Source organism: Daucus carota, chromosome 2 (genome assembly GCF_001625215.2).
Source record: "Daucus carota subsp. sativus chromosome 2, DH1 v3.0, whole genome shotgun sequence".
NCBI classification, from domain to species: domain Eukaryota; kingdom Viridiplantae; phylum Streptophyta; class Magnoliopsida; order Apiales; family Apiaceae; genus Daucus; species Daucus carota.
In genome coordinates, this window is record NC_030382.2 from 51,062,288 (window position 1) to 51,088,544 (window position 26,257).

A 26,257-nucleotide genomic window follows, 5' to 3' on the forward strand; every position below is an offset into this window, starting at 1 on the left:
ATCAAAGATTTTTGAGGGGACTTCCATCACTTTTCACCGTGTAAAAGCCCCAATTTCTTTTTAATTAATGAATTGACTCTTTTTTTATATAAAAAAACTATTTTAAAAATTAATATTTTTAAATTTGTTTATAACTTCAATTTTTTTGGGAAAAAACCGTAAAATTAGTAGTACGTGTTTTAATATCAGACCACACAATAATTGGTTATTATAGGCGATAAGAGCAACTTTTATGGGTTCTTCAAACAAACTCTTAACTCTAAAATTTAGGATGGCATGAAAAATTAGAGCTCCAATGGGCTCCTAATAGCTCTTTAAAAATTTAAGAGCTTTCTCTATCTTCTTTCTTTTAAAGAGCATCTAGGTGCTCCTAACTTATTTTCATTGAATAAAAAAAATCACTTCCTTCCATTTCTATTTACTTCTCTCCCTAACTTTTCTCCAAAATAATAATAAAATACTTCCATTCAATTTTAAGTATCATTTTTTGACTTGGCACAACTATTAAGATACACAATTATTAGGTTATACTATCATTAATGTAAATTTTATTTTTCAATTTTGTCCCTCAAACTATCATGAATAAATTTCAATGAGAGTTTCAAAGGTAAGGGTATTGAGGTAAAAAAAATATACACTTGTATTGAGAACTTAAGTAATTATCTTAAAAATATAAATTTGAAATTCAAACCCAGTCAAAATACGACACCTAAAAAGGAATGAAAGGAGTATAAGTTAAGAGCAATTATAAAGAGTAATATTGAAGTTCACACGTTATTCAATGTACGAACTCACGAAGAGTCATATTTTATATTATTGTTTAATTTAGGAACACCGTTGAAGATGCTCTGATAGTATTTTTTTTTTTGAAACAGATAGTAGTTATTTTTAAAACTCATAATTCTGAAAAATAACGAGGAGACTTTTACAGAAAAGTATACCTAACCACTTTGTCTATAGTATTAAATTATCGTTATTAAATAGTGAACAAGACATGAGACAAAATTCATTACACAACCAGAAAGAATGACTTGGCATCGTAACACTTGTCTGCCCCTCTTTCCGGTTAAGTTTATTCCACGATTGCTAAATTTAAACCCCAATTGTCCAATATTTATAAACTCTTCAATCCTCTGTTTGGTCCCTCTCAAATCAAAAGATTAGTTCACGGGTTTGGTTAATCTCTTGTTTGACTCAAATTGGTCATGCTTATTCTGCCTGAATCACAGATTAAGAAGATGATCAATCTTCTCTTAACTTAATCGAGTTCATAATTATAGCTTAATAATTATGAATAAAGAGAAGAGAGATTCTGTACACCCCGTGCTGCTCAAATTGGGGGTGACTATAGTTGTCTCACTTGGTGGCCTTCTTTTTTCGATGTTCAGGAAAAATCTGATGAAACCCTCTCAACCTCCGCCTAGCTCTTCAGGTTTTTATTCTTTTCAAAATATATGTATTTTTACATGTGTGTATATGCATCAGCCGCTTTTTATTTGTTGTCTTCTTACTTTTGATTAAGTATTTATTGATGAAATTTGTTATTATGGTACTTGATTCAGATTCAAGACATCAAGCGCAGTTTGAAATGGAAGTAGATGGGCATAGAGATACTGCTGCTTCTACTGCTTCTTTTGTGCCAAATGAACATGTAAGATTATTTAGTTACTTTTATGATTCTCTTTAATTGAGTACTTGTTTCTATTTCCCATTTTATTCATGGTTAATGCGTAAATTACAAACAATAATTGAGGGATTTATCTGTATTCAAATTCTGCAACTCAAATCACAAACTTAATGGAAGTTACAGTAGTACCTCTTTCCTACTTTTTAAAAATCTACCTATATTTAGTTATTTACAAACAGATCATATAAATATATAATTCATAGAAAAAGCTAAAAAGTTCCTTTTGGTAATAAATCTGGACTGATAACTGATAAGTCCTAGTATAAGCTCACCCAGACAACCATGTTAATCTGGGCTTTGTAAGTTGATTAAGCCTACAAGTGGAAATAAGGAGGCTCATACCCTGTTGCCACAGCCTACCTCAGTTTTCCTCTTTATATAAGAGCTTTTAGTCTTTTACCACTTGAATGAAAATTTACGGTGACTGATTTCTTTACTCCTCAATGCCTTCAATTTGTTAATTCATGGAAGTAATGCACAAGAATAGATTTGTCTGTAAGTGTAATATTTTAGAGCTACAGAAACATGGTTCAATTGTATCATGTGGTCAAATCACATGCCTATGTGTTTACTGTCCTTTTCATGCTGGCACTATTATAGATAGAAACACTCACCTCGTGCAGAGAAAAAATGTTACATCCAGTATTATTGAAGTAAATTTTCAAGGATGTATGTCTGAGCCACGAATAAGCTTGAGTGCTACTCCGTATACCGTAACAACTCATGATTGCAAGTTTACCATATATAAAATTAAAGGGCTGATCTCTTTAGATTATAATAATTTTTGTAAGCTGACACTTGCAGGAGGACTCACATCGGCCTATAGAGAACTCTACTACTGGCCTCTCCAGAAGTGGTAAATCTATTGAAAACAAAGAGGAATTTCTTTTGCCAGATTTCGATGAAATTCTGAAAGAATTTGATATTTCTGCTACGAAACTCAGGACTCCTGAGAAACATGTAGAACCACTAGTGCCAGCTACAGAATCACCAACAGGATATGAAGATACCGAAATGGATGATCAAGAAAAAGAGATGAAGAACTTGAGGAACCTGGTTAAAACTCTTAAAGAAAGAGAAAGAGCCCTTGAGGACAAACTGCTCGAGTACTATGGTCTTAAAGAACAAGAAAGCGTTGTCATGGAGCTTCGTAACCGTTTAAATATAAGCAATACCGAGGTGAAACTCTTTACTCTCAAGATTGAGTCTTTGCAGGCTGATAATAAGAGACTAGAGGCGCAAGTCGTAGATTACAGTAAAGTTGTGGCAGATCTTGAAGCTGCGAAAGCACAAATAAAGCTTCTTACTAGAAAACTTAGGTCTGAAGCTGAACAAAACAAAGAACAGATTTTATCCCTTAAACAAAGAGTTACAAAAATGCAGGAGCAAAAGCCAGTGGCTGCGAAAAGCAATGTTGACATACAGACAATGCTCCAAAAAATAAAGGTTTTGGAGGAGAAGATAGAGGAGTTGAGGAAGTCTAACTACAATTTACAGCTAGAACACCATAATTTGGATCCTCAAGATCGAGAAAACCTTGTTCTGGCTAATGAAGAGGTAATTGATAAATTTACACTCCCGTATCATCATTAAGTCCTTGTACATATATTTTATTCTATAGCTTTGAAGTTTGGCATATATTCTTGTAGGCAGGAGCATTGAAGGCAGAATGCCAGCTTTTGAGGAAAGAGAATGAAGATTTGACCAAGGATATTGAGCAACTCCAAGAGGACCGATGTGCTGATGTTGAAGAGCTTGTCTATTTGCGATGGATAAACGCATGTTTACGGTATGAACTCAGAAATTTTCAGCCTAGCCAGGGTAAAACCGCTGCTAGGGATCTCAGTAGGACTTTAAGTCCCAAGTCTGAGGAAAAAGCCAAGCAACTCATACTTGAATATGCAAATAAAGAAGGTCTTGATGGAAGTGGAATCAATTGCACAGAGTTTGATTTGGACCATTCATCATCTTCTCGGTCTTCCTATCTCTCAGACTCTGGCGACTTGGATTATAGTTCTGTTGATCATTCATCTGCTACCAAAAACAATACATCAAGCAGAAGAAAGATATTTGCTGGACTTATAAAGCTTTTACGTGGGCACGGTCATAATCATAGCATAGGTTCATCCCAAGAACTACCTGGATCTGTAGAAGATGTCACAGGGTTGGATTCTACTGATTTTGCAGAAGGTAATTTCAGAGTTCCTGCAGGAACTGATGGGAAGATTAGTAAATCAAGAACTTCATCTCTTAGTTCATTCAGATATTCTTTAGGTGGTTCATCAAGACTTTCTTTGGAGAGTACATCTAGGTCTGCATGGGATCACCATAAACCTCCCTATCTCCAAGAATTAAGGATTGAAAATAGTAATGACACAGGATCATCATCCGTCTACGAAAACTCCGTTTTCTCTTCAGATGTTGCCAGTTCAACTCCGAAATATCAGTCTAGTGAAGAGCTCGAAAAGGATGACAAAAACAATTTGCTAAAATATGCCGGAGCTCTAATGAACACGCGGGGTAAGGCGTCAAAGCCTCGCAGGAAATCAGCATCTTTTAGTTCCCTATAAATAAAAAAGTAATAGATGGTACATGTCTACAGTATATAAGTAGGTATATCGATAATCTATTGTAGCTCTGTTTACCATTTGTCCAAGATGAATAATGTGCACTGGAAACCAGTCTCTGGCGTAAAAGGCTTTGTTACATAAACTACTATTTGTGTTTTTACCATTAGCAATTTGTAGAAATTGTACACGTACAAATGGATGAGTACGAGGTGCAGCACAAAAATGGCCACGTATATATATGATTTGATTTTTTGGCGTAAGCTTCTAATTTTTTTGATTGTATAACAAAAAAAATTATTTATATTTTTTCCCTAAATAAAAATATATAATTAATATCATAACTTAAAAAAGAAAACTTTTAAAAATAATAATTTTAATTTTACGATCAAAAATTTTAAAAATAGGTATCTAAATTCAAACAAAATTTATTTCAAAACCAGACTTCCCAGTAGCTTAAAATAAACCACACTACTATTATTAGGAGTAAAGAAAGCCAAGGAGCTTTTAATATGGTCAATTTTATGTACTAAATATATATTCTGTGCTGATAAGTAATAATAAAGTCTATAAAAATTTCAGCCTACACGCAGAAGGTGAAAAATTGGTGCATTACCAGGACTGTGACACTCAGGTCTGGCCTGCCGATAGAGCCGCCAAAAATAGTTTTTTTTTTTTTTTTTTTACAGAAGAGCCAAAAATAGTTAAATAGTAAACAACAATAACATGCACCAATTTTTTAATTGGCAATTACTTTTCACCCAAGAGAACCATTTTTATAATTAAAATTGATTGTTTTTATTTTTCAAATCGTCTCCATGGAACCCAAATAGAATAAATCGCATGATCGCATCCGCATAGCCTGAACTCTCACAACTCCAAACGACGTCGTGCTTACATCTCAAGATCCCGCCTTAAACTAAATAGAGCGAGTACAAACTCTACCGTACTCACGCGCGTACTCACTTTACACTCTATTCTGACAGTTGTAGCTTGTAACAAACTCTCCCTCGCTCCACCACCCTCCCTGTTTTTACTATATACAGCACACAGACACAGAGCTATCGAGTACACACATCCACTACGATCAAACGCAAACCCTCTCTCTCTCTCTCTCCCTCTCTCTCTCTCCCTCTCCCTCCCTCCCTCTCGCTCTCTCTCAATGTCTTCATCATCATCACCAACATGGACGGTGAGCCTACCGCCAAATCCACCACCGCCGCCGCCGATACCTTTACCGGTGATACCGAAGATTACCTCGATGATGACGACTGTTATGATGCCGCCGGCGATAACATTACCGGACGCAATGAAGACAGGTGCTTCGCTGTACGTGGGAGATTTGGACCCGGAGGTGACGCAGATGGATCTCACGCGACTGTTTGCTAGAGTCGGTCCGTTGGACTCTGTTCGTCTCTGTAGAAACAGGGATTATCCTTTCAAATCTCTCTGCTATGCTTATGTCAACTTCATCTTCCCCTGCCACGGTACTTAATCCATCTCCAGTTCTTCATGCACATGTGTGTGTGTAATTTCTTTTTGTTGAATTGTATGACTGGTATTTTTATATTGTATCGGCTTTTTACTTGGATAATGCTAGTTGTTTACTCTAATGGGTAGTTTAGGGTTTCTTGGCTGAGTTTGTTCATGTTGTCAAGTGGTTTTCTATACATATTCAGATATTCCTACGTATTATGAATCTCTCTGCCTCTCTCTCTCTCTCCCCCTCCGTGTGTGTGTGTGTGTGAGAGAGAGAGAGAGAGAGGGTGTGTGTGTGCGTGTGTGAAAGAGAGAGAGAGAGAGAGAGAGAGAGAGGGTGTGTGTGTGTGTGTGTTTGATCTATCCTAAACTGCTGCGCAATTTTTTGAAGAGAGTTTTAGGGTTTGATTGTTTTCTCCATCGTTGTAATTGTCTCCCCTGTTTTCAAGGATAACGCCTTCTCTACTCTTATACAGTACTCCCTCCGTCCCACCAGGATGTTTACGTTCACTGTTTGCACGCATTTTGAGGCTCTTATAAAGTATAGTTTAATAATGTTTTTTTTAAATTTTCTTTTTTTGAATAAAAGTTTAAACGTCAAACTTTTTTTTCAGGATTTTTAAAAAAATAAATATATGATGTAAGTATACTTTATAGGAGCCTTAAAATGCGTGCCAAAAAGTAACGTAAAGAACCTGGTGGGACAGAGGGAGTATATGTATAATTTGCTAATTTCAGATTGAATAAGTTCTTGTGATTAGTTTTATTTCCTTAATTTTATTTAGGTAATCATGGAGTTATTCGTCTACAAGATGATTATGCTACTCTCTTTAAATGAAAAAAAAGTGTTGATGATCTGCACAAGATGAATAGATTGACCAGTTGTTGATATCACTTTTGTATGTTCTGATCAGCTTCTGAAGCTTTGAATGCTCTCAATTACTACAAGTTGAAGGGGAAGTCTATGAGGATAATGTGGTGCCAGAGGGATCCTTTTACAAGAAAGAATGGTGTTGCCAATCTCTATGTCAAGAACCTTGACTCTTCGATCACCAATGCCGGCTTGCACACCATTTTCTCCAAATATGGAACTATACTTTCTTGCAAGGTGGCTGAGGAATATGGCAAGAGTAAGGGCTTTGGATTCGTGCAATTTGATTCTGAGGATGCCGCTTTGTCTGCTATAGCTGCTCTTCATCAAACATTTGTTGAGGGAAAGCAATTGTAAGTTACCCATCACCTTCTCTTTCTGTATTTCTGCAGAGATTCTTATGTCGTTTCGTGATGTTTCATTTGTAACTTAAGGGTCATTGGCATTTTCCTTATGTTAATTTCCCCTGCTTCAATTTTAATTAGTTCTTTATGGTTTCGTTACATGTTTCAGACTTCCCTACTATGTGCCGCTTATAAAATGCACGTCCCATACAGTTCCTCTCCTATACGTTGGGGGTTCTGCTATTTAAATATCAACATAATCATTAAGTTTCATACCTGTGCTTTAAATTATTTCTCCTTTCTGCTTAACATAAAGTCTTCTTATACTGTCAAGTCTAGTGCTATGAGTTCTCTATTGAAGTAAAGTTTAAGGCATTTCTAAGGTGCCTAACATTTTCTAACTGCTTGCCATAGTTTCTTGGTGGATTATTATTATTATTATTTTTGTCCAATCTAATTATCTGGTCTGCTCAGATATGTGTCCAAGTTCTTAAAGAAGAGCGAGAGGGAGAAAGCATGTGAAGAATCAAATTTCACAAATCTGTATGTGAACAATCTTAGTGAAGACGTTACAGAGGATGTCCTGAGAGAGAGGTTCTCAGAATGTGGGAGCATCTCCAGTGTGGTAATTATGAAGGACAGTGCTGGGATATCAAAAGGATATGGGTTTGTTGATTTCAATTCACATGAAGATGCTAAGAAGGCAATGGAGACTCTGAATGGTTCAGTCATTGGTAAGCAGACTTCCAATTTATGTATTTGCATGCCTTTACAGACTCATCAAAGAATCTTGATACTTGTATGCTTTTTCATTGTCCGAACAGGATCAAATAAGCTGTATGTAGGGAAGGCTCAGAGGAAAGCTGAAAGGAAAGATCACTTGGTATATACTAATAAAGATTTGCTTAACTACCACACTCAAAAACTGAAGGCCTCAAATCTATTTGTGAAGAATCTCAATATATCCATCGATGACAGAAAATTAGAACAAATCTTTGGTGCTTATGGAAAGGTGACTTCAGCAAGAGTGATGCGTCATGACAATGGGTTTAGTAAGGGATTTGGATTTGTAAACTTCTCTACTGCGGAAGACGCAATGACAGCGGTTGATTCACTAAATGGTAATCTTCATATCCTTCATACCTTCTGGACCATGCTTATTCAACACGTGTTTTATTTATTATCTATCAAATTGAATTTGTTTTTTTGCAAGGAAATGTTGTGGAAGGAATGTGTCTTCATGTGACTGTTGCTCGGTGTCGGGAAGAATACAGAAAGAATTGGCAAGATTGTTTTGCACTCCTTCCCCAGTCTCTTTATACTCCCAATTGCAGTGTTTTTCCTTCTTCATTCCTTCCATACAGCTACACTGCCCCCTTTCTTTCTACTGCTGTCCCTGCATCACACATGAACTCAAGCCAGAATAACACCAATCAGTATGACACATCATCATGTACCTATGCAGCACACAGTTACCAGGGAAGCTATCCCACAGATGTAAGTTATATCTGCTGTATATATTGCTTCACTTGTTATCTAATACCAGGTTCTGCCTCTTACATGTGTTGCCTTCAAAATGTAATGCAGATGCCAGTGAGACAATTTCAACAGGTGACAACTACCAAAAAGGTTTCAACTAACCCGCATTATGTATGTCTACTTGTGTATCATCTTTCTAGTTCTCTCTTGCTTATGAAAAATTTCACTTAGTTTAATCTTGTTAGCATATATATATATATATATATATATATATATATATATATATATATATCTATCACACTACACTCATTTAGAGAATGAATTACTGTTTCAGCATATACGACCATTCCAATTATTGTTTCATATATGCTTAATTTATTTTTTTATTGCACTGATTTACCAAATTAATGTCCTTAAATCATGCTAATACTACTCTTATTCATTCATCATTTTTCTTTACTCTCCCATCCAATTACTTTCTGTGACACATAAGTTCTTGCCATGCTAGCCCGGGCCTGTTGCTAAGGTAACTGCAATGCATCTGGAAAAGAGCAAGTCTGGTACTCAGAAGATGTTTCTCTCACACAGCTCCTTGGTTGCTGAAGTTGGAAAAGCTGTTAAAGTACGAGATGTCTATGCTCAGGCTAGTACCTACAGTGGTGCCAAGCCAGCCAAGTTTGCTCGTTGTTTGAACTACTGACCTAGCCACAATATATGATTCGGTCCTTGCCAATGTCCACCTGTGACAGAACTGTAGATCCTGTATATCCCCCCCCCCCCCCCCCCCCCCCCCTCTCTTGGAATTACTACCCTTAAATGCTAGTACTGTTTTCTTGGCAACGTGATATACAAAACTTTTATGTCAAAACCTAAACATTCTGCTGCTATGGTAATTGCATCTGATATCAGGTTCTGTATTAGGCTGTTAATATTTTTCTATTTTTGGTGGCAATTGGCTGTTATCACTCTCATGGATCAAATGTTAGGCTTTTACCATTACATGTAATGTTGATGATGATATAGGATTGCAAGAAAATAAATTCTTTAAAAACTCTTTGTGAAATCGCTTTTATTAATTAGGAAAGGGATTTAGCAAGCAATACATGACAATCATTTGCCTTAACTGCATACTGTCTCACCAGAAAGTACACATGCAGAGAGGTAACAGCAGCTTTGGCACGTACTAGTATGTATATTGTACAAATGGGGTAGATAGGTTCATGTGATGAATAAATCATCCAATTAGGTTGATGCCTTCGATAATCAATGAATCGGCAAGAATCTGATTGGCAGCCTCAGAAGGATGTACACTGTCCCAGAACACATACTGAGTCGCATTCTTACAAGTTCCTATTGACTTGGGATTACACAAGAGTATAGTAGTCTCCACTTTCCCTATTCCACAACAACCCCTGTTTGCCACCAGAAAACCTGACAATACAAACATATGACAAGATGAATATAAATAATTGTGATTGTAACCAAATAGCTTGATTCATTTTATTTTAGTTTCTGATCACGTACCATTTTTTGATGGAGAAGAAATAACATCATAGAGGGGTTTAAAAATGTCAAAGACTGCAACTTTGAGGTCAGGAAACTGCTTCTGGAGTTGCGACGTAGCTGACTTTATCTTCTTGTTGAAATCCTTTGAAACGGTATTAATCTTAGATACACACCCTTTTTCATGGAATCCGAACAGAGTTCTAGCTAAGGGTAGACATCCAAGCGGTGGCAGAGAAGTCACCCCAATTCTCCTCGCTCCCAACCCATGCAAATCCTGTTGGAAACCATTGACCAAAATAATACCAAATCCAACTTATAGCTAGTAGATTTCAACAAAATATCGATTTAGATAAGAAAGCACTTACCCTTATGAAGCTTTTATATGAAAGGACGAGATTAGAAGCGTATTGATCAGGAGTGTAGATTTTGTTGATCAAGGGATTAATGTAATAGTTCTGAAGGAAATCACTACTTCCAAAGCTTGCTAGATATAATGCTTCCTTGAGTATGGATGCTGCTTTCTTACTTCCTGCTACGGCTGCTAGTTTAGCTTGATATTCTTTGTAGTACTGCAACTGTTGTGACAATGATATAGCATGCTGCAACGACATAGATGCTAGCTTATTGACAATTGCAAGAATTTTTATAATTTAACAGGGTACACAAAAAGTGAAAGTACATTCAAGAGAGCTGTTTTTTCATCATAGCCAGATGCCGCTGAAGCAAAGTTGGCACCGATCAGAAGATTCTTCCCGGATGCTTGCGGGCTTAGATATGCTGGCGGGTAAGTTGTAAATCCAAGAGTATCAGCTGCATAGACATATACAAGAATCATCAACTAGTAAACTTTAAATCCTTCCAGGCAGTCGTATAGACAATTACACACAAAAAACTCACCAGTAATATCAGTGGCTAATTTGCCATTGCAGAACCTCCCCGTAGCTTTGTGTTTCTTGAAATCCCTGCCGTAAGGTGGATAGTTAGCCTTGAAGATAGTAAAAGGAAGATAGTCATTGTTTCCCACATCTACAGTCGAGTCGCCAAAGGTTATGATTGCTGGTACAAGCGTGGTTGAAGTTGAATTTTGGGCATTCACAACAGCACATACAGAAATTATGATCAAGAAAAGAAGCTTCCCCATTTTTCTAATCTTATTTGTAACAAGGTTAATTTATGAATTCAATTGACTTAAGTAGAGTGGCTTACTGTAAAGGTGACAGAGATAGTTGATCATAAGTGGTTATCAATAGCTAAAATCTGGTTCAATAGCTAGCTGCAAATTAATGCATGCATGATTGCAGGTTGTTGACGCGTACTACTAATGAGGTAGTGTAGCATATATAAAGATGCAGGATAGGATGAATTAGTAGTGCGTGTATCCAGTATATAAAGTGTGTTGGTTGGAAAACAAAATCAATGTTCATCACATTACTGGGGGTGGTCACGAGGAACTTGCACAACTATATATGGTTCTGGAGATGCATATCTGAGTAGCTACCGACTAGTAATTGTAGTGGTTATTGTGGCTCCTACAAATCTTTCTTCTTTTGGAAATCATATCTTTGAAATTGTCACACAATGAAACATTGCAAGGATATTGAACACCAAATTTACAAATGTACTATGTCATTTTTAACACGACCGTGATTTGACTAAAACAGAAATTATTGAGACATAAATTACATGAGGTGATATTAATCAGGAAATGGGCATTAAAAAGTACAGTATGCGGAGATAGAGAACATAAATCCTAGATGCTACTGCATAATTCTAGCGGTTGTCACGGAGCAGAAGCCTCAGGTTCAGCCTCGACAAGTAATAAGTGCAGAACAACAAGGGCGGCAACTCCGTGGAGGGTCATGACGACTGATCCAAGCACAACTACAGTTGCGGTCGATAAAATTTTTACAGTAACTTATACTACTTGACAACACAACAATATATGTATCCAACCTGATTGGTATATATTTATAGTAAGACAAACATCCATCAAATCACATTCTCTCCAATTGAATGTCGTCTCAAACTATGGTACGACTACTGGATACCAGGCCGGCTCAAGCAAAAGGAGACCCTGTTAAATTTAAATTGGGGCCTTTTTAATAGAAAAACATATGCCACATAAATATTATTCTATTCTAAATTAATTTAAAACTTTAAACAAGGAAAACGTTTAATAAAACATACATTGTCTAAGTAGCATATTTATATTTTTGCTAAATCAATTAAATTTAAGTATATTTTATTTAACATAAAAACTAAATAATTATTATAATATATGATTTGTGACCAGAATAAAAATTATATATTAATTATTCACTAAAAAAATTGGCAAATCAATAAAAAAACTTAGAAAATAAGAATTAAATTTATAATAGATTACTAAAATAAAAATGTATATGTAATAATAATAATATTAATAATCGACTATTAAAAATATATAAACAAAAGATTTTAAACATATAATATAAAATAAAGTTAATTGTATACGTGTAAAAATATTATGGGCCTAAAAATTTGAGGCCCTCAAATTTTGAGACTCTGTGAGGTTCTTGCACGGGCTAATAGCCGGATACCTTTGATTCTAAAATGTCAATACATATGGTACTAGCTAGCATGCATGTATTTATATAGTCTAATTAAGAGGAAGGTCTTTTCTTATCAGAGATATTAAGTTCATCGTTTGCATTTTTTCTTGACAGGTCAAATTGTCTCGATTTTCAATGAATATTTATCTAAGCTTGACCGGAATCTACTGGACTTTGCGCATGTTTTTTATACTATATGCTTTTCTCATTTTTTTCTCAAAAATTTTGAAATGAGTAATTTGAAATGAAGATCAAATTAATATACATAATCAGTCTTTTATTATGATTTGCGACCGGGAATGAGGTAAGTGGAGTATAAAATATACTCCCTCCGTCACTGTTAGAATAGTGTAAACTAAGTATGTACTACGCAATTAATAAAGAGAATTCCATATTGAAAACTAAACATTACAGAATGAATGTTATAGAGAGTGTGTGTAAAATATACAACTTCCAAACTCTAATAGAAATAATTACAGCCCATAAGACATTGTTTGGTAAGCTAAACTAACTTTCTGATTTATACTACTAGCCTTGTATTCCTCATTAGCCACCTCTTGTTTAGGATATACAGTTTTATATCCCAAAAGAAGATGCATGTAAACTTCTTCGTATAAGTCTCCATGGGAAATAGCATTGTTGACATCTAATTGTTCAACATGCCAATTCTTTGCAGCAGCTATAGCTAGCAATGTTCTAATTGTGACCATCTTTATAACATGATGAGCAAAAGTGTCATGATAATCTATTCTTGCAGATTGTGTAAAACGCTTTGCTACTAATCTAGCTTTGTACCTTTCAACTTGACCATTTGGTAAATACTTGATTTTGAACACCCATGTATTGCCAAGAGCTCTTTTGCCAAGTGGTAATGGCATTAAAGTCCATGTATTGTTAGATTGCAAGGCTGATATCTCTTTTTCCATATCTTCAATCCACTTAGGGTCCTTAATTGCTTAATAAAAATGAACAGGCTTTTCTACAGAATCTTCTCAAAAGCCTTCTTAAACAGCTTCCATGTACGTTTCACAAGTTGCATGGACAAAACTTACTGGAACAACGCATTGCCTCTGCTCAATTGCTTGGTGTAAGACAAGAATTTGTCACCAAAACATTCGACAAAACCATATTTGTAAACTTTACCATCGACCCTATGTGTCAATACAAAACTGATCATTTGTTCCTTTCGTGCTTATACGTGACAATATACTTTGTTTATGATAAAATGAAACTTCTGAAATAATATCATTAACCTTCTTCTTCGGTGATAATTAAAAATGAAAATTCTTATGATTTGCATGAAACTCTTAAATTTTGAATCCAGACAAAACAATAGTCACTCAATGATTAGTACGTGCAGAAAATATGCCAAAACACTAAAAATTAATAACTAATGATCAATTAAAGAGAACTAGAACTTACAAGATAGGTCACAACCAGCAATTTTATCCGTGGAGTTTTTAAGGAAAGATTTTACGCGAGAAAAACACAAAGCAGAGATGTCACCATAAGTTCCATTGCATTGGTGTCCAAGAAGTAGCCTTGCCATCATTGAAATTCCTTTATAATCTTTGTTATTCAGAACAGCCTTTGACATCCGCAACTTTCTCTCTTCTTTATTGCACTTCAGGCTTTCCACTTGGCGTGACATAAATAGTATATCTACTAATTCTTGCATTTTATCTTCAAAAATCATAGAAATTGTACTTTTTTCTAAATTTTTAATATCACTTAGCTTTCCATCTACAAAGCAGAGGCGGATCTTGATAGGGCCAAGTTGATCCTTTTAAATTTTTGTCCTTAATTTTATATAATTACATAATGCAGTGCAACAGTAAAAAATTAATAATCTGAATACTAATTTCTTGATACTCCTCACGCTCCCTCAACACATGGCCAATTTTGGCAGCGATGAGTTCTTGATAAGCCATGATGATGATGATGATGGAGAGTCATGATGTTATATAAATAGTGTTATTTTATTATAAATCTAAAAAAATGTACATTTTACATGTTAGACATATTTTACAGAACATCTGTTGTGCAATGTCCTGCTTATAAAAAATATATAATTTTTCAAGATTTTTAGTTAAATTTTGATTCTCATAGTTATGATTGCAAAATTATACATTTTTAATGTTTTTAATTGCTGAACATGCATGGTCTCCAATGTCTCCATTGAACTTTATTCAACGTAATCTTAATATCACTTTTTTTTTGTCATAGGAGCAAATATTAAAATTAATTGATAAAAAATTAGAAGGGATCCAAAGTTCTGGTGAAAAGAATTAGTTATTCAAAGTTAATGTTGATAAAAACTGATCATTTGAGATTCTCAATGTCATGAGAATGATTGAATGGTCTTTCAACTCTATCAATCAACAACGGACTTCAAGAAAACATCAACTCCGATTATATTATCAACGATTTGTATTTTGAAACAGTTTTAGAACTCATTTTCAATGAATTGTTAGATTGTGTATTAAATCATAACTTATAAATTGTTTATATTTTTTTGTAATATTCATGATGATTTTAAATATTTTCAAAAAACAATTTAATAAAGCCTCAATTTATTTTTTGGATACTAACTCGGGAAAGTTCAGGACAGACCGAAATCACATCTCCCATTGTCGCCTCAAAATGTGGTCGGTATATTATACAACTAGATACCTTGAATCTGAAATGTCCAACACATATGTAGCATGCATGTCTTTATATAGTCTAATTAAGATGGGTCTTTTCAATCAGAGATATTAAGTTCATCGATCGTTTGCAGGTCAAAATGTTTCGATTTTCAATGAAATATTTAAATAAGCTCGATCGGAACATACCGGAGTTACGCATGTTTTTAAATATACTTATACCAATTTTTTGCCAAAAATCTTGATCAATGTTGTTTGAAATGAAGACCAAATTAATATGCATAATCTTTTAATTTTAATTTTCAGCTGTCATAAAATATGCTTTAGAATAAAAATCTGAACAATTACAAAAGTCGTGGTTTTTAAGCCTAGCTAATTGAATATCGGCTGGCTAAAGTCTACACCCAAATCGAATACGTGCAAAATGTCATATATGTACATCATCCGAAACAATTCAAAAAAAAATTATTACAAAATTTTAATATGAAAAAAAGATGCATCCTGCGGGTCATTTGCATGTTAACAACATCCAAGCAGCTACATAAACAGACAGCTCCATCTTATTAAATCACTAGCTTATTACATCGATCAATTTATTATATCATAGCACCTCATAATATATATGGACATATCGAGATTTATACCGTCTCTTTTACATCTACAATCATTATACTAGCTAGAATGAAATACAGTAAACAAACACAAATTTTATATAATATAAAATGTGTCACATGATCGATGTTGCAGCAGTTGCAATACTCTTACTGCGGTGGAGGAGGAGGAATCTGAAAACAGCAAATACAGCATTTGTCTGGTGATGGGGGAGGTGCACAACATTCACAAGCAATGCATACCGGACCATCATCGTTTTGAAGTATCCCTGCATATCAAATTATTATTTTCATTAGCTAGGTCATAGTTAATAATTCTATTATAAAACTAATTCATGTAAGTATTATTAAAATTATATTATATATCTAACCTCGATGAGGCAATCTAGCAGCCTCACACGGCAGCGCTGGTGAGATAACAATAGCGAGGAGGAAAAGAGCCACAACTATGGATTTAGGATTCCAACTTGCCATCGTCGAATCAAATTGTGGTATGCCAAATTTATACCTTAATTCAGATGTGTTGAGTACATAATACTTGTTGTATGCATGTATTTATAGTTCAATTTCTATGGGTACTTTGGTAAAATGACAAGCAAATGGTGTGCATTTTGGCTTGTGAATGAAACGTACCGAAGCTAAAAAAAAAGTTATCGCACATTTGAATGAGTACCTAATTGTGCTTGACTGTTAGCTAGGTCGTTTGTGTATATTCTAGATTTACTTCCCGTTTTCATATTTCACAAGAATCTTGACATGTCAGCTCGATCGAATCATTAAAAAAAAAAAATATCACATCTAGTTTTATAAATCTCGAGCTCAATGCTAGCTTGCTCCTAGCATGTATCCTCTTCTTATTTTATTTGAGACCCAACAAATTAAAGAGTAAATTTTATAGTTGTGACCAAAATCTACATCAATTTTCAAAATGTTGGCTAGATTTTCAAATTCTCAAAAAGATGGCCAGACTTTGACTTCGATTTTTAAAAGTGTGGCCCTCGTTAAATGTCACTAATGGGAGCCACATTTTTTAAAAGCGGACCAAAGTTTGGCCACTATTCTGAGAATTAGGAACTCATTTTTACCCTTTTGTTCATTCCAAATTCTCAAAAAAAGTGGCCAAATTTTGGTCCGATTTTTAAAAATGTGGCTCTCGTTAGGCTCCCATTAATACATTTAACAGGAGCCACACTTTTAAAAATCAGAGCCAAAGTTTGGCCATCTTTTTGAGAATTTGAAACTCTGACCAACCTTTTAAAAATCGGTGTAAATTTTGGCCACAACATTGAAGTTTACTCTAAATTAAACGCCTAATTTTGCTTCAAAATAATAAACTGCAGGACAGAACTTTCAATACTCTTAACACTCACGTCTTTGATATCTGCAACCAATTAATTAATTAATTAAAGAAAGAAAATATGGATTTAAGAAATGGATTGCGTGCTCAACGTATAGATCACTATATAAATTTATACTGTAATATCTAAGACCAGAAACACTCATACAAATCGTGGAAAGAAGAATGGCAACCGTGCAAATATGCAATTGGTTCGCTATTACTGTTTGGTATACTCGAGCAATTCAACTCATGATCATCTCTCCAAAGTTAAATTATGATTCAGTAATTAAAAAAAATTGATACAACAGTATCATTGTGATGTTTCAAATTATTGAAACAACTTTTTCAAATATTATTTTAAAATCACCTACTTACCTGTGCTATATTATATTTTATAATAAATTATTATACACTCTCTCTATATTTGGGCCGTTTGGCTGAGCTTAAAATAAGTGCTTCTTGCTTAAAATAAATAAGTGGAGTAGAAGTTAGAAGCCAGACAAGACTTATAAGTTCTGAAGTGTTTGGCAAATAAGCAGAAGTCCTGAAACAAAAGCTAGCATTCCTAGCTTTTTATAAGTGCTTCTTGACTTATTACACAAACAGTACGAAATAAGTGCTTCTAACTTATAAGCCCAGAAGTCGGCTTAAAAGCCGTAGCCAAACACCACCATTATATTACCCCTTCCGTCCTATGGGATTGTTAACATTCACTATTTGCAAGCATTTTGAGGCTCTTATAAAGTATAGTTTTATAGTATTTTTTTAATTTATTTTTTTTTCTAAAAAAAGGTTTAAATATCAAATTTTTATTCAGGATTTTTTAAAAATAAAACATCATGGAACTATATTTTAAAGATGTTTTAAAAAGCGTGCCCAAAAGTGATGTTAACATTTAAAAGAAAAATTATGTTGACAATCCAACGGGACGGAGGAAGTATTTTTAGTGTTAACAGAAAATTTAAAATATTAAATATATAATAAGGACTATGCACATTGCTAGAGTTGAAATTAGTTAAATATATTAACTAGAATTAATATAATATATCATATTTAATTTTTGAAATAAAAATATTATTAACTTGCTCTTAGTACTAATTTATTTTGGAAATAAATTGATCGCCGTCCGTTATTTTAAGTCCGTTGAAAGGATGTGATATATTTTCAATGTATTCGTACATAGTACTTATTCACTCTCGTCCATGTACTTAACAAACGTCAATATCGACGACTTTTATATCATTGGAGGAAAGAAAATGGAGCAAGTTTGAAGTTGCTTCAAGGGACTGCTCTTTGGGTCTTAATTTGCAGCCGTGTCGTGCCCATTTACAGTCGCATCACGCATGCATATAAAAAAATATGTTGATATCAAAAACTTCTCTTGAAACCGGTGACTACTAAATATATCCTTCGGTCTTTGTTAACAACCTAAAAAGTGCCTAGTACCAGATCGTTCTTATTATCTCAAAGAAAAAGAACACTCTCCCCCTTCTTTTATGCATGGATCTGCATACGTTCTCCAGAGATATTTTTGGTCAATACATATATCAAGAGTAAGGGTATAGTTTGGATGTCAGTAAAAACGAATATGTGCTTAAATATTTAAAATTAATTTTTGAGGGTCCTGACTTGCCGAAACGAAAAAACTGATATATCATTGCTTGAAAGTTGAAACTCGTTAATACCTCTAAACTATGGCCCGTACTGGCATATGATATTGTATGGTTCAAAGTTGAAACTTCAAACCGACCATACAAGATTCCATGATGCAGACAGATAAGTTTTAGTCAATTTAAGCACAAGCCCCTTAGTCTAAACATGCGGCATGCATGCATGCTTATGCATTTTGTGCAATATCCTCACAATATCTATCCATATCAATTTGGCACAGTTTAATGACTCCACTACCCTTGAGGGAAAAGCCCTATATAAACAGAACTCCATCGATTACGCATTTGTACAGTCGTACACACAAGCTGCGGGCATTTTGAAATTAATATATAGGCAAATGGCGAATTCGGGGCTTAGATCAATGTTGTTGCCGCTTTTACTCCTTGCCCTGGCCCTCTCCCCAGCATTGCCAGCAGCTGAGGCAGCTCGAATTCCGCATCGAGGTTAGCCATTTATGTAATATATTTGTGCAATTATTATTATTTGACAAAGTGTATATGAATATACGGTACGTATAATCTTATTCATTAATTCATATGGTTGATGTGTGTAGAGCTGCTTCAAGTATGTGTTACTTGTGTGTGCTGTACTCCACCACCACCGGGAAAGTGCTGCGCCAAGTGTTGCGCCAGTCCTGTGGTTGAGCAATCTCAAAATGGCTCTCCATGAGATCCACCCACAAAGATATTATTAGATGGTGCTGTCCTGAAGCTGGTCAGAATGATCTTATGTATCTATCTATAACTATCATATGGTTTACGTTTATGTATGAATAACATGGATGTAATTTCCTCTGTTGGTGGTGTTATTGTTGTCAGTGATCTTTTACTCAATTTTATGTGTACTTTCGAATTTTGCAAGCGACCATTTCTGTGTATGGGTCATGATAGTTCGGGAATCCTTAGTCTTATTTACGGTATTAATTAAGATCCCGCAACACATATATTGTGTTTATTATTATATTTTAAAATTGTATAAATAATCATGAAATTCTAATAAAATAGATGGAAACTTGATTATATTCATATATAATTAATATATATTTTAATTATGAAATTTGTAAGATAAACTATTGAAATGAAAATGAGGCAGTAATATACTCATGCATCTTTCGGTTCTTTCATGGCATGCGTCGGATCAGAAAAATTCTAGATCACTTGGCTGCTACTGCTACTCTGCTCCTAGATCTTGATATTAGCCCAAACTCGAATGAAAACATTAAAGAAGCTGGCTAATCAGTACCTCTCTTCAAATATTAATAATTTTATTTGTTAAAATAAACTTTATTCATAATATTTATTTTCTTCTTTGTTTAATATAATTTTATACTATTTTCAATATTAAATATAATTAATTCATATAATTTTAAAAAAATTTAAACAAATAATTATGAATTTCCAATTAAATGGATGAAAATTTGGTTATATTTTGTAATTAACGCAATTTTAGTGATGGCAACAATAATAAAACATTATATTTAATTCCTGAAAAAAAACATTATATCTAAAAATTCGAAAAAAAACACTATTAAAATGGGAATTAACTGAATTTTTGGGGTGAAAAATTCGGGCTGCTAATATCAATCGTTAACTAAATCGATCGTTAACGGTCGAATTCAATTCTTTTCGATCGTATTTTTAAGCCGCCTAACTTCAACCGGTCTTCACTGATGCTATACGGTCGGAAATAAATTTTTTTGATTATACGGTCGAAAATATTTTCCCCCCGTCGTATTCTAGCAACGGAAAATAGATGTTTTCCTGGAGGGAGCAACTGTATAAACCCATGACCCAATTCCCAACAAACAACAATATGAGCAAACCCGAACGATAATAGAATGCTTAGAGCATCTCCAACCATGAAGACCCCTTAGCTAAAAGGTGATTTGTCATGCCAAAAATAAAAAATTTAGCCAACCATTTCAAAACTTCACACTCCAACCATAGTGACCTGTTGTCTATAAATTTGGCCAACCTCCTATGGATGGCTAAATTTGTCGAACCTCTACAGGTCTGTAAGAAATCTGTAGGAAGATTGCACATCATTTATTACCATATTGAACTGATATATTCTATTTTAACAATTTGAAATGTTAATAACATACTATTTTTAAATTATAGCCAACCAATATAGCCAATACCATTGAAGCGAAATGTCTTACAGGTTCAGTAAATTTTACATAACGTCTTACAGGTCCAATTTAGCCAACGATTATAGCCAACACCGTTGGAGATGCTCTTATGGCGCAGGCGTTATATGAAATTAATTAACTGAAATATACAACTTTTGCTCAAAAAAAAAAACTGAAATATATAACTATTTTTATAAACTTCTAAAATTCTGAAAATTATATTCTAAAAAAATTATAAATACTTATAATGTGAAAAAATCGAATGACAATAGAATGCTTGTGTAGGCGTTATGGTGGACTAAGAGCAAGGTTACCTAAACATGTTCCTAAACTCAATGTACTAAAAGAAAAAAGTACTCCAACACTCTCGCAGTGGTTACTTAAATTACTAACACAACATCAAATCTCCTAGGTATTACCTATTTTATAAGTAATCTCTAGTCATTACCTATTTAATATTTATAAATAAAATAATTATATATCTCTCTTTCTTTTTCTTTGTCTCTTCTCTCCTTTTCTCCTTTTCTCCTTTTCTCTCTCAAATTTATTATTAAAATAATTTTAGGAGAACAAATATATGGATTACTATTGGAGTTGACACTAAAAATAGATTACCAAAATCATTAAGACACATTAGCACTCATTATTTTATAATCCCTCTGTTTTTTTATACGACACTTTTGACTTGGACACGTAATTTTAGGTGGGTTGACCGGATAGTAAAAATAATTATTTTTGATTGATTTTTTTTGTGAATTAAAATTTTGATTGCATATTTTTATTCAGAAAAAGAAAAATTCAAAAATAATGTTTTTAACTATCCGGTCAAAGCACTTAAAAGTGTGTGCTAAAAAATCAAACGTCATATATTCTGAGAGCTCTAAGGGGCGGATCCAGCCTTCGCATCTCACCCGGGCTGAAAGCCTGAAACACTTAGGCTGTGTTCACTTGGAGGGAATGAAATGAGGTGAGAATGGAAAGAAATATATACTCGTGGTTAGGTGAAGATTGAGGAAATGTTTATAATTTTCATTTCTTTTTTCACTCCATTCCAAGCTATTTAAACTAAAATTCGAACCCACATTTTTTGAAAGGAACGCTCCATTCCAGCTCTTCATTATTTTTCCTCATATCCTCATTATAAAAAAATTAGACTCCATGTTCATCAACTATTTCACTTATACCAATTTTTTTTCTCCGTAAAATTTGTTTATAATTTTTATTCCATTCATTTCCATTCCATTCTCACCAAGTGAACGCAACCTTATAATCTTGAAGGTATACAGTGGAGGTGAAGAGGGGGAAAAAATGATATATGGTACTGACAGTGACATGGAAATATGGATATTATTCTTTTAACCTCCTGCAGGGACTATCGAGCTGGTAAATTCATGTCAAATCAATTTTTTTGACTTTATATATATATACTCATTTACATATAAAAAAAATATAAAATTTAAGAATCTCAAATATTGGAGGTAGCCTGAATAACATTTGTTTGTCACTAATACAATAAAAATTAATTTTGTATGATCAGCTACATAGACTAAATCATTTTATTTTATTTATTTTAAACTATAACTAATAATTCATGTCAAAATCAAGATTATAAAAATTAATAATATGACTGCAAAAATAAAATATAAACGTAAGGTAATAACATATGGTAAACCTGAATATATTTTAGTAACAATTGTTTTGACATAGTTAGATTAAGGGATTAAATTATTATATAAAATAATAAAAGTAGCTATATATTAAAAAAATAAAGCTATATTTATATAATTAGTTTAAACACGTCAAAAGGTCAAAAAGCAAGATTAAACCGCTTAGCTTATATAAACACCATGACCGACTGTTTGACCTAAACTAAACAAATTTATATTTAAAATACAAAATTACATGAATAAAGAGTAATGCTACATGCACATAAACGGATACAAAAATTTTATACAGAATGATGTGGCAGCGCCACCTCTACATAACATTAATTACTTTTGTCTGCCACTATACCTAATACACCTACTTTCTTTTTTATTTTCTCATCTAAATATTGAAATCGATTTGATTTTTGAGTTCACTTATAAAATATTATTTTTACTTTTTACTTTTCTTGCTCTTTTCACTTTTTCTATTATTTATATCCTTATATATTTAATACTTGTACAATTTTTATATTATTTATTTTTCACTAGTATTTTTTACTTTTTACATTTAGTACTTGTATAATTTTTATGTTTAACTCTTTATATCAACTTATCAAGTGAAAACTTGAAACTATTTGATATTTACTTCACTTACAAAAAATTAAATTTTTATACTTCTTATTTTTATTCTATTATCTAAAAATTGAAACTATTTGATGTTTAGTTCACTGAAAAAAATTTGTTTTTCTCTTGGCAAAAAAAAAAAAATAGTTTTTCTACTTCTTACACTTTTCACTTTTTTATTATTTTTATCTTTCTTATTTTTTGTTATTTTTTAAAATGTGATACTAGTTTTAACTTTTTAAGTCTAATTTTTTATATCAAATTCTCAAAAAAATAATTTTTTACCCGTATCGATCACTATATTTGTATATCTGTTTTTTATTTTCATTTTGTTATCCAAAGATTGAAATTGATTCGACGTTTAGTTCACTTGTGAAAAAAATATTTTTGTACTTTCAACTTCTTATACTTCTCACATTTTTATTATTTATATTTTTTCTTATATTATTTATTTTTACTTGTAATACTAGTTAGCATCACTTATCTAGTAATGATGATAATTAAAAAAGATACAAATAATAGAAAAAGTGAAAAGTGTAAGAAGTTAAATCACAAAAATAATTTTTTTCTAAGTGAACAAAATGTCAAATCATTTTCAGTTTTTGGATAACAAAGCGAAAATAAAAGATACAAATATAGTAGCCGACAAGAGTAATTTTTTTTGAGAATTTGATATAAAAAATTAGCATAAAAAGTTATAACTAATATTGCATGTAATAAAAAAAGTGAAAAGTGTAAGAAGTTGAAAAAATAAGAATAATTTTTTTGTCAGTGAACTAAACATCAAATAGTTTCAAGTTTTCTCCTAGAAATTGATATAAAAAATTAGATATAAAAGTTATATAAGAATTAAATGTAAAAGGTAAATAATATAAATGAAAAATAAATAATATAAAAAGCTATACAAGTATTAAATATAAAAAGATATGAATAATAAAAAAATGAAAAAAATAAATATTAAAACTAATATTTTATAGGTGAACTGGGATACCAAGTCAATCTGAATATCTATATCACATATCTATATAACACAATGAAAAAGAAAGTAGGTGTATAGGTATAGTGGCAGACAAGAGTAATTAATGTTATGCAGAGGTGGCGCTGTCAGATCATTCTGTATAAAATTTCTGTATCCGTTTATGTGCACGTAGCATTACTCCATGAATAAAACCGAAATAGGGTTACAATTCATAAAAGTGAACAGCAACTCTGGCTAATTAATAAAGTTCCAGACCCAAAACTGAGAAAAGTGTTGGGCTTTTTAAAATTTTAGACCGGCTAAAGATAAGTAAACTTTCGTCGAGGCTGGTAAAATTTTTTGTATCATAAAACTCACCCGGGCTTTAGCCCACCGGAGCCCATACATAGATCCGCGCCTCTACTCTATGATCATAATTATGTTAATGTCATTCACAGTTTTCTAATGTTGTAGATAAATATCCATTTCAGCTAAAATCTAGCTATATACTCTAATTATTAAATTTCCAGCTAGGTAGAAGCTATATTGTACGTCGAATTAAGCAAAATAAGAAGATTACGACTAACTTGTCACATAATTAATTTTTGTTTAACAAATAAACACTTGTTTTTTTTTTTATTACAACCAATAGTCACACTCACACAAAACCATCAACTGCACTTGACACAGTTGACACCAGAGAATGAAGATATATTTGCAATTAATACAAAATTCCTTTATTTAAGATTACTCATGTGCAAGTCAGTATCAATTAAGCTAGCTAGAAGTCCAAGAAGAAGCATGAGCCGTTTGCCTGTCAAGTGTCAAGGACAGACGCAACAAGCACACTTTCGGGATGGCGCAGGTTCGCAACATATACAATTGGTGCACACAAGTCTCTTCTTATTGGTTTCTGCATTTCAACAACAAACAAAAACTAAACTTTAAGTCGTTTCCAAGAAGTATAAGGAGCAGAATTCGTTTCTACTTGAAATATTATAAACCTCAGGAACATTATTATTGTGGTCGCATATATCACATATTCTAATTATCGGTGGATTTTTAAGTTTAGATGATGCACGGCTTCCGACCTTATCTTGATAATTTCGATGATCAGGATTTTGCTAAAAACTTGACCCGATCCAATATGAGGGGGTCTGTTCCATCTTAACTTGTGCTTGCCCAACACTTAATTCTAATTTACACATTACTTTTAGCTTGAATTAGCACGAACGAATACATATAACGGGTTCAAATATTATAAAATATTGTGTGTTGAAGAAGAAGAAAGTTAAGTAACCTGGAACACGGAATCGAGCAGCTTGAGATGGTACCACCAGGGCTGGTGACAGCAGAATTGCCAAGACAAACAAGGTGAGAAGAACGGAGCTTGAATAGCTGGTAGAATTTGTCATTGCTTAGAACTGACAATATATTTGTGTCGCTCAAATATATGCTTAATGTCAAAGGACAAGTGTAAATATATAGGGGTCGGATGTGAGCTGATTCTATACCGCGTTTTATTTGAAAATTTTGTTTGAATTTTAGAAATTAACATGCTAGTAATCTGGGGAAAGAATTAAAGAACATGAGAAGATATCAAATTAAATTTATTCTTTTTTGACCCAGCTACATCCAAGTCTATACGTTTGTTATATTTTTTATTCAACAAAATGGAAAGTCACTTTACTTGATTCATGTTGCCATTATATGCATCAAGGTAAGTTAAAGTTAATTAAAAAAACCCAGTGGCATGACTTAGTAATAAATTTGTTAGTTTAATGTTATGTGGACCTGGATTATTCAAATTTGTAAGAAGAATTCTCTTAATCAAAAAATATAGAGAGAAAAGGGCAGGTTGGCCGCAAACCACTTAGACAATAAATGATGACTAAGAGCAAATCCAAGAGTGTCCTAGTTGATGCTCCAAATATAATATAAAATATTATGTCATAGTAATTTAGGACATACTTTACCAACTTGAACTCCAACAATGTGCCTTATTCTCACACTATGTTTAATATTTTATTATTAAAGACTCGCTTTCATCATTTAAGCATAATATAAAAGTAGAGAGAGAAAGAGAGTGTGATGAGAATTTATAATAAAAT

The 26,257-nt window shown here is 33.1% G+C and overlaps 3 protein-coding genes and 1 long non-coding RNA gene across 4 annotated transcripts; 2 read left to right on the forward strand and 2 right to left on the reverse strand.

Moving 5' to 3' along the window:
* Window positions 1-994: 994 nt before the first annotated feature.
* Window positions 995-4,402, forward strand: LOC108205923 (protein CHUP1, chloroplastic). Its single transcript, XM_017376052.2, has 4 exons — window positions 995-1,432; window positions 1,563-1,651; window positions 2,492-3,244; window positions 3,337-4,402. Exons 1-4 carry the CDS (start codon window positions 1,291-1,293, stop codon window positions 4,255-4,257), a joined length of 1,905 nt encoding a protein of 634 aa, XP_017231541.1. The 5' UTR covers window positions 995-1,290; the 3' UTR covers window positions 4,258-4,402.
* Window positions 4,403-5,186: 784 nt separating this feature from the next.
* Window positions 5,187-9,355, forward strand: LOC108208240 (polyadenylate-binding protein 6). Its single transcript, XM_017378759.2, has 7 exons — window positions 5,187-5,741; window positions 6,648-6,957; window positions 7,423-7,682; window positions 7,773-8,069; window positions 8,162-8,445; window positions 8,536-8,598; window positions 8,936-9,355. Exons 1-7 carry the CDS (start codon window positions 5,417-5,419, stop codon window positions 9,125-9,127), a joined length of 1,731 nt encoding a protein of 576 aa, XP_017234248.1. The 5' UTR covers window positions 5,187-5,416; the 3' UTR covers window positions 9,128-9,355.
* A 99-nt stretch (window positions 9,356-9,454) lies between these two features.
* LOC108206973 (GDSL esterase/lipase APG) lies at window positions 9,455-11,359 on the reverse strand. Its single transcript, XM_017377427.2, has 5 exons — window positions 10,831-11,359; window positions 10,613-10,743; window positions 10,299-10,532; window positions 9,952-10,207; window positions 9,455-9,858 (listed from the first exon to the last, which is right to left on the reverse strand). Exons 1-5 carry the CDS (start codon window positions 11,072-11,074, stop codon window positions 9,662-9,664), a joined length of 1,062 nt encoding a protein of 353 aa, XP_017232916.1. The 5' UTR covers window positions 11,075-11,359; the 3' UTR covers window positions 9,455-9,661.
* Window positions 11,360-15,704: 4,345 nt separating this feature from the next.
* LOC108208297 (uncharacterized) lies at window positions 15,705-16,306 on the reverse strand. Its single transcript, XR_001804283.2, has 2 exons — window positions 16,149-16,306; window positions 15,705-16,046 (listed from the first exon to the last, which is right to left on the reverse strand). It is a non-coding gene; the product is annotated as an uncharacterized LOC108208297 (long non-coding RNA).
* Window positions 16,307-26,257: the final 9,951 nt, after the last annotated feature.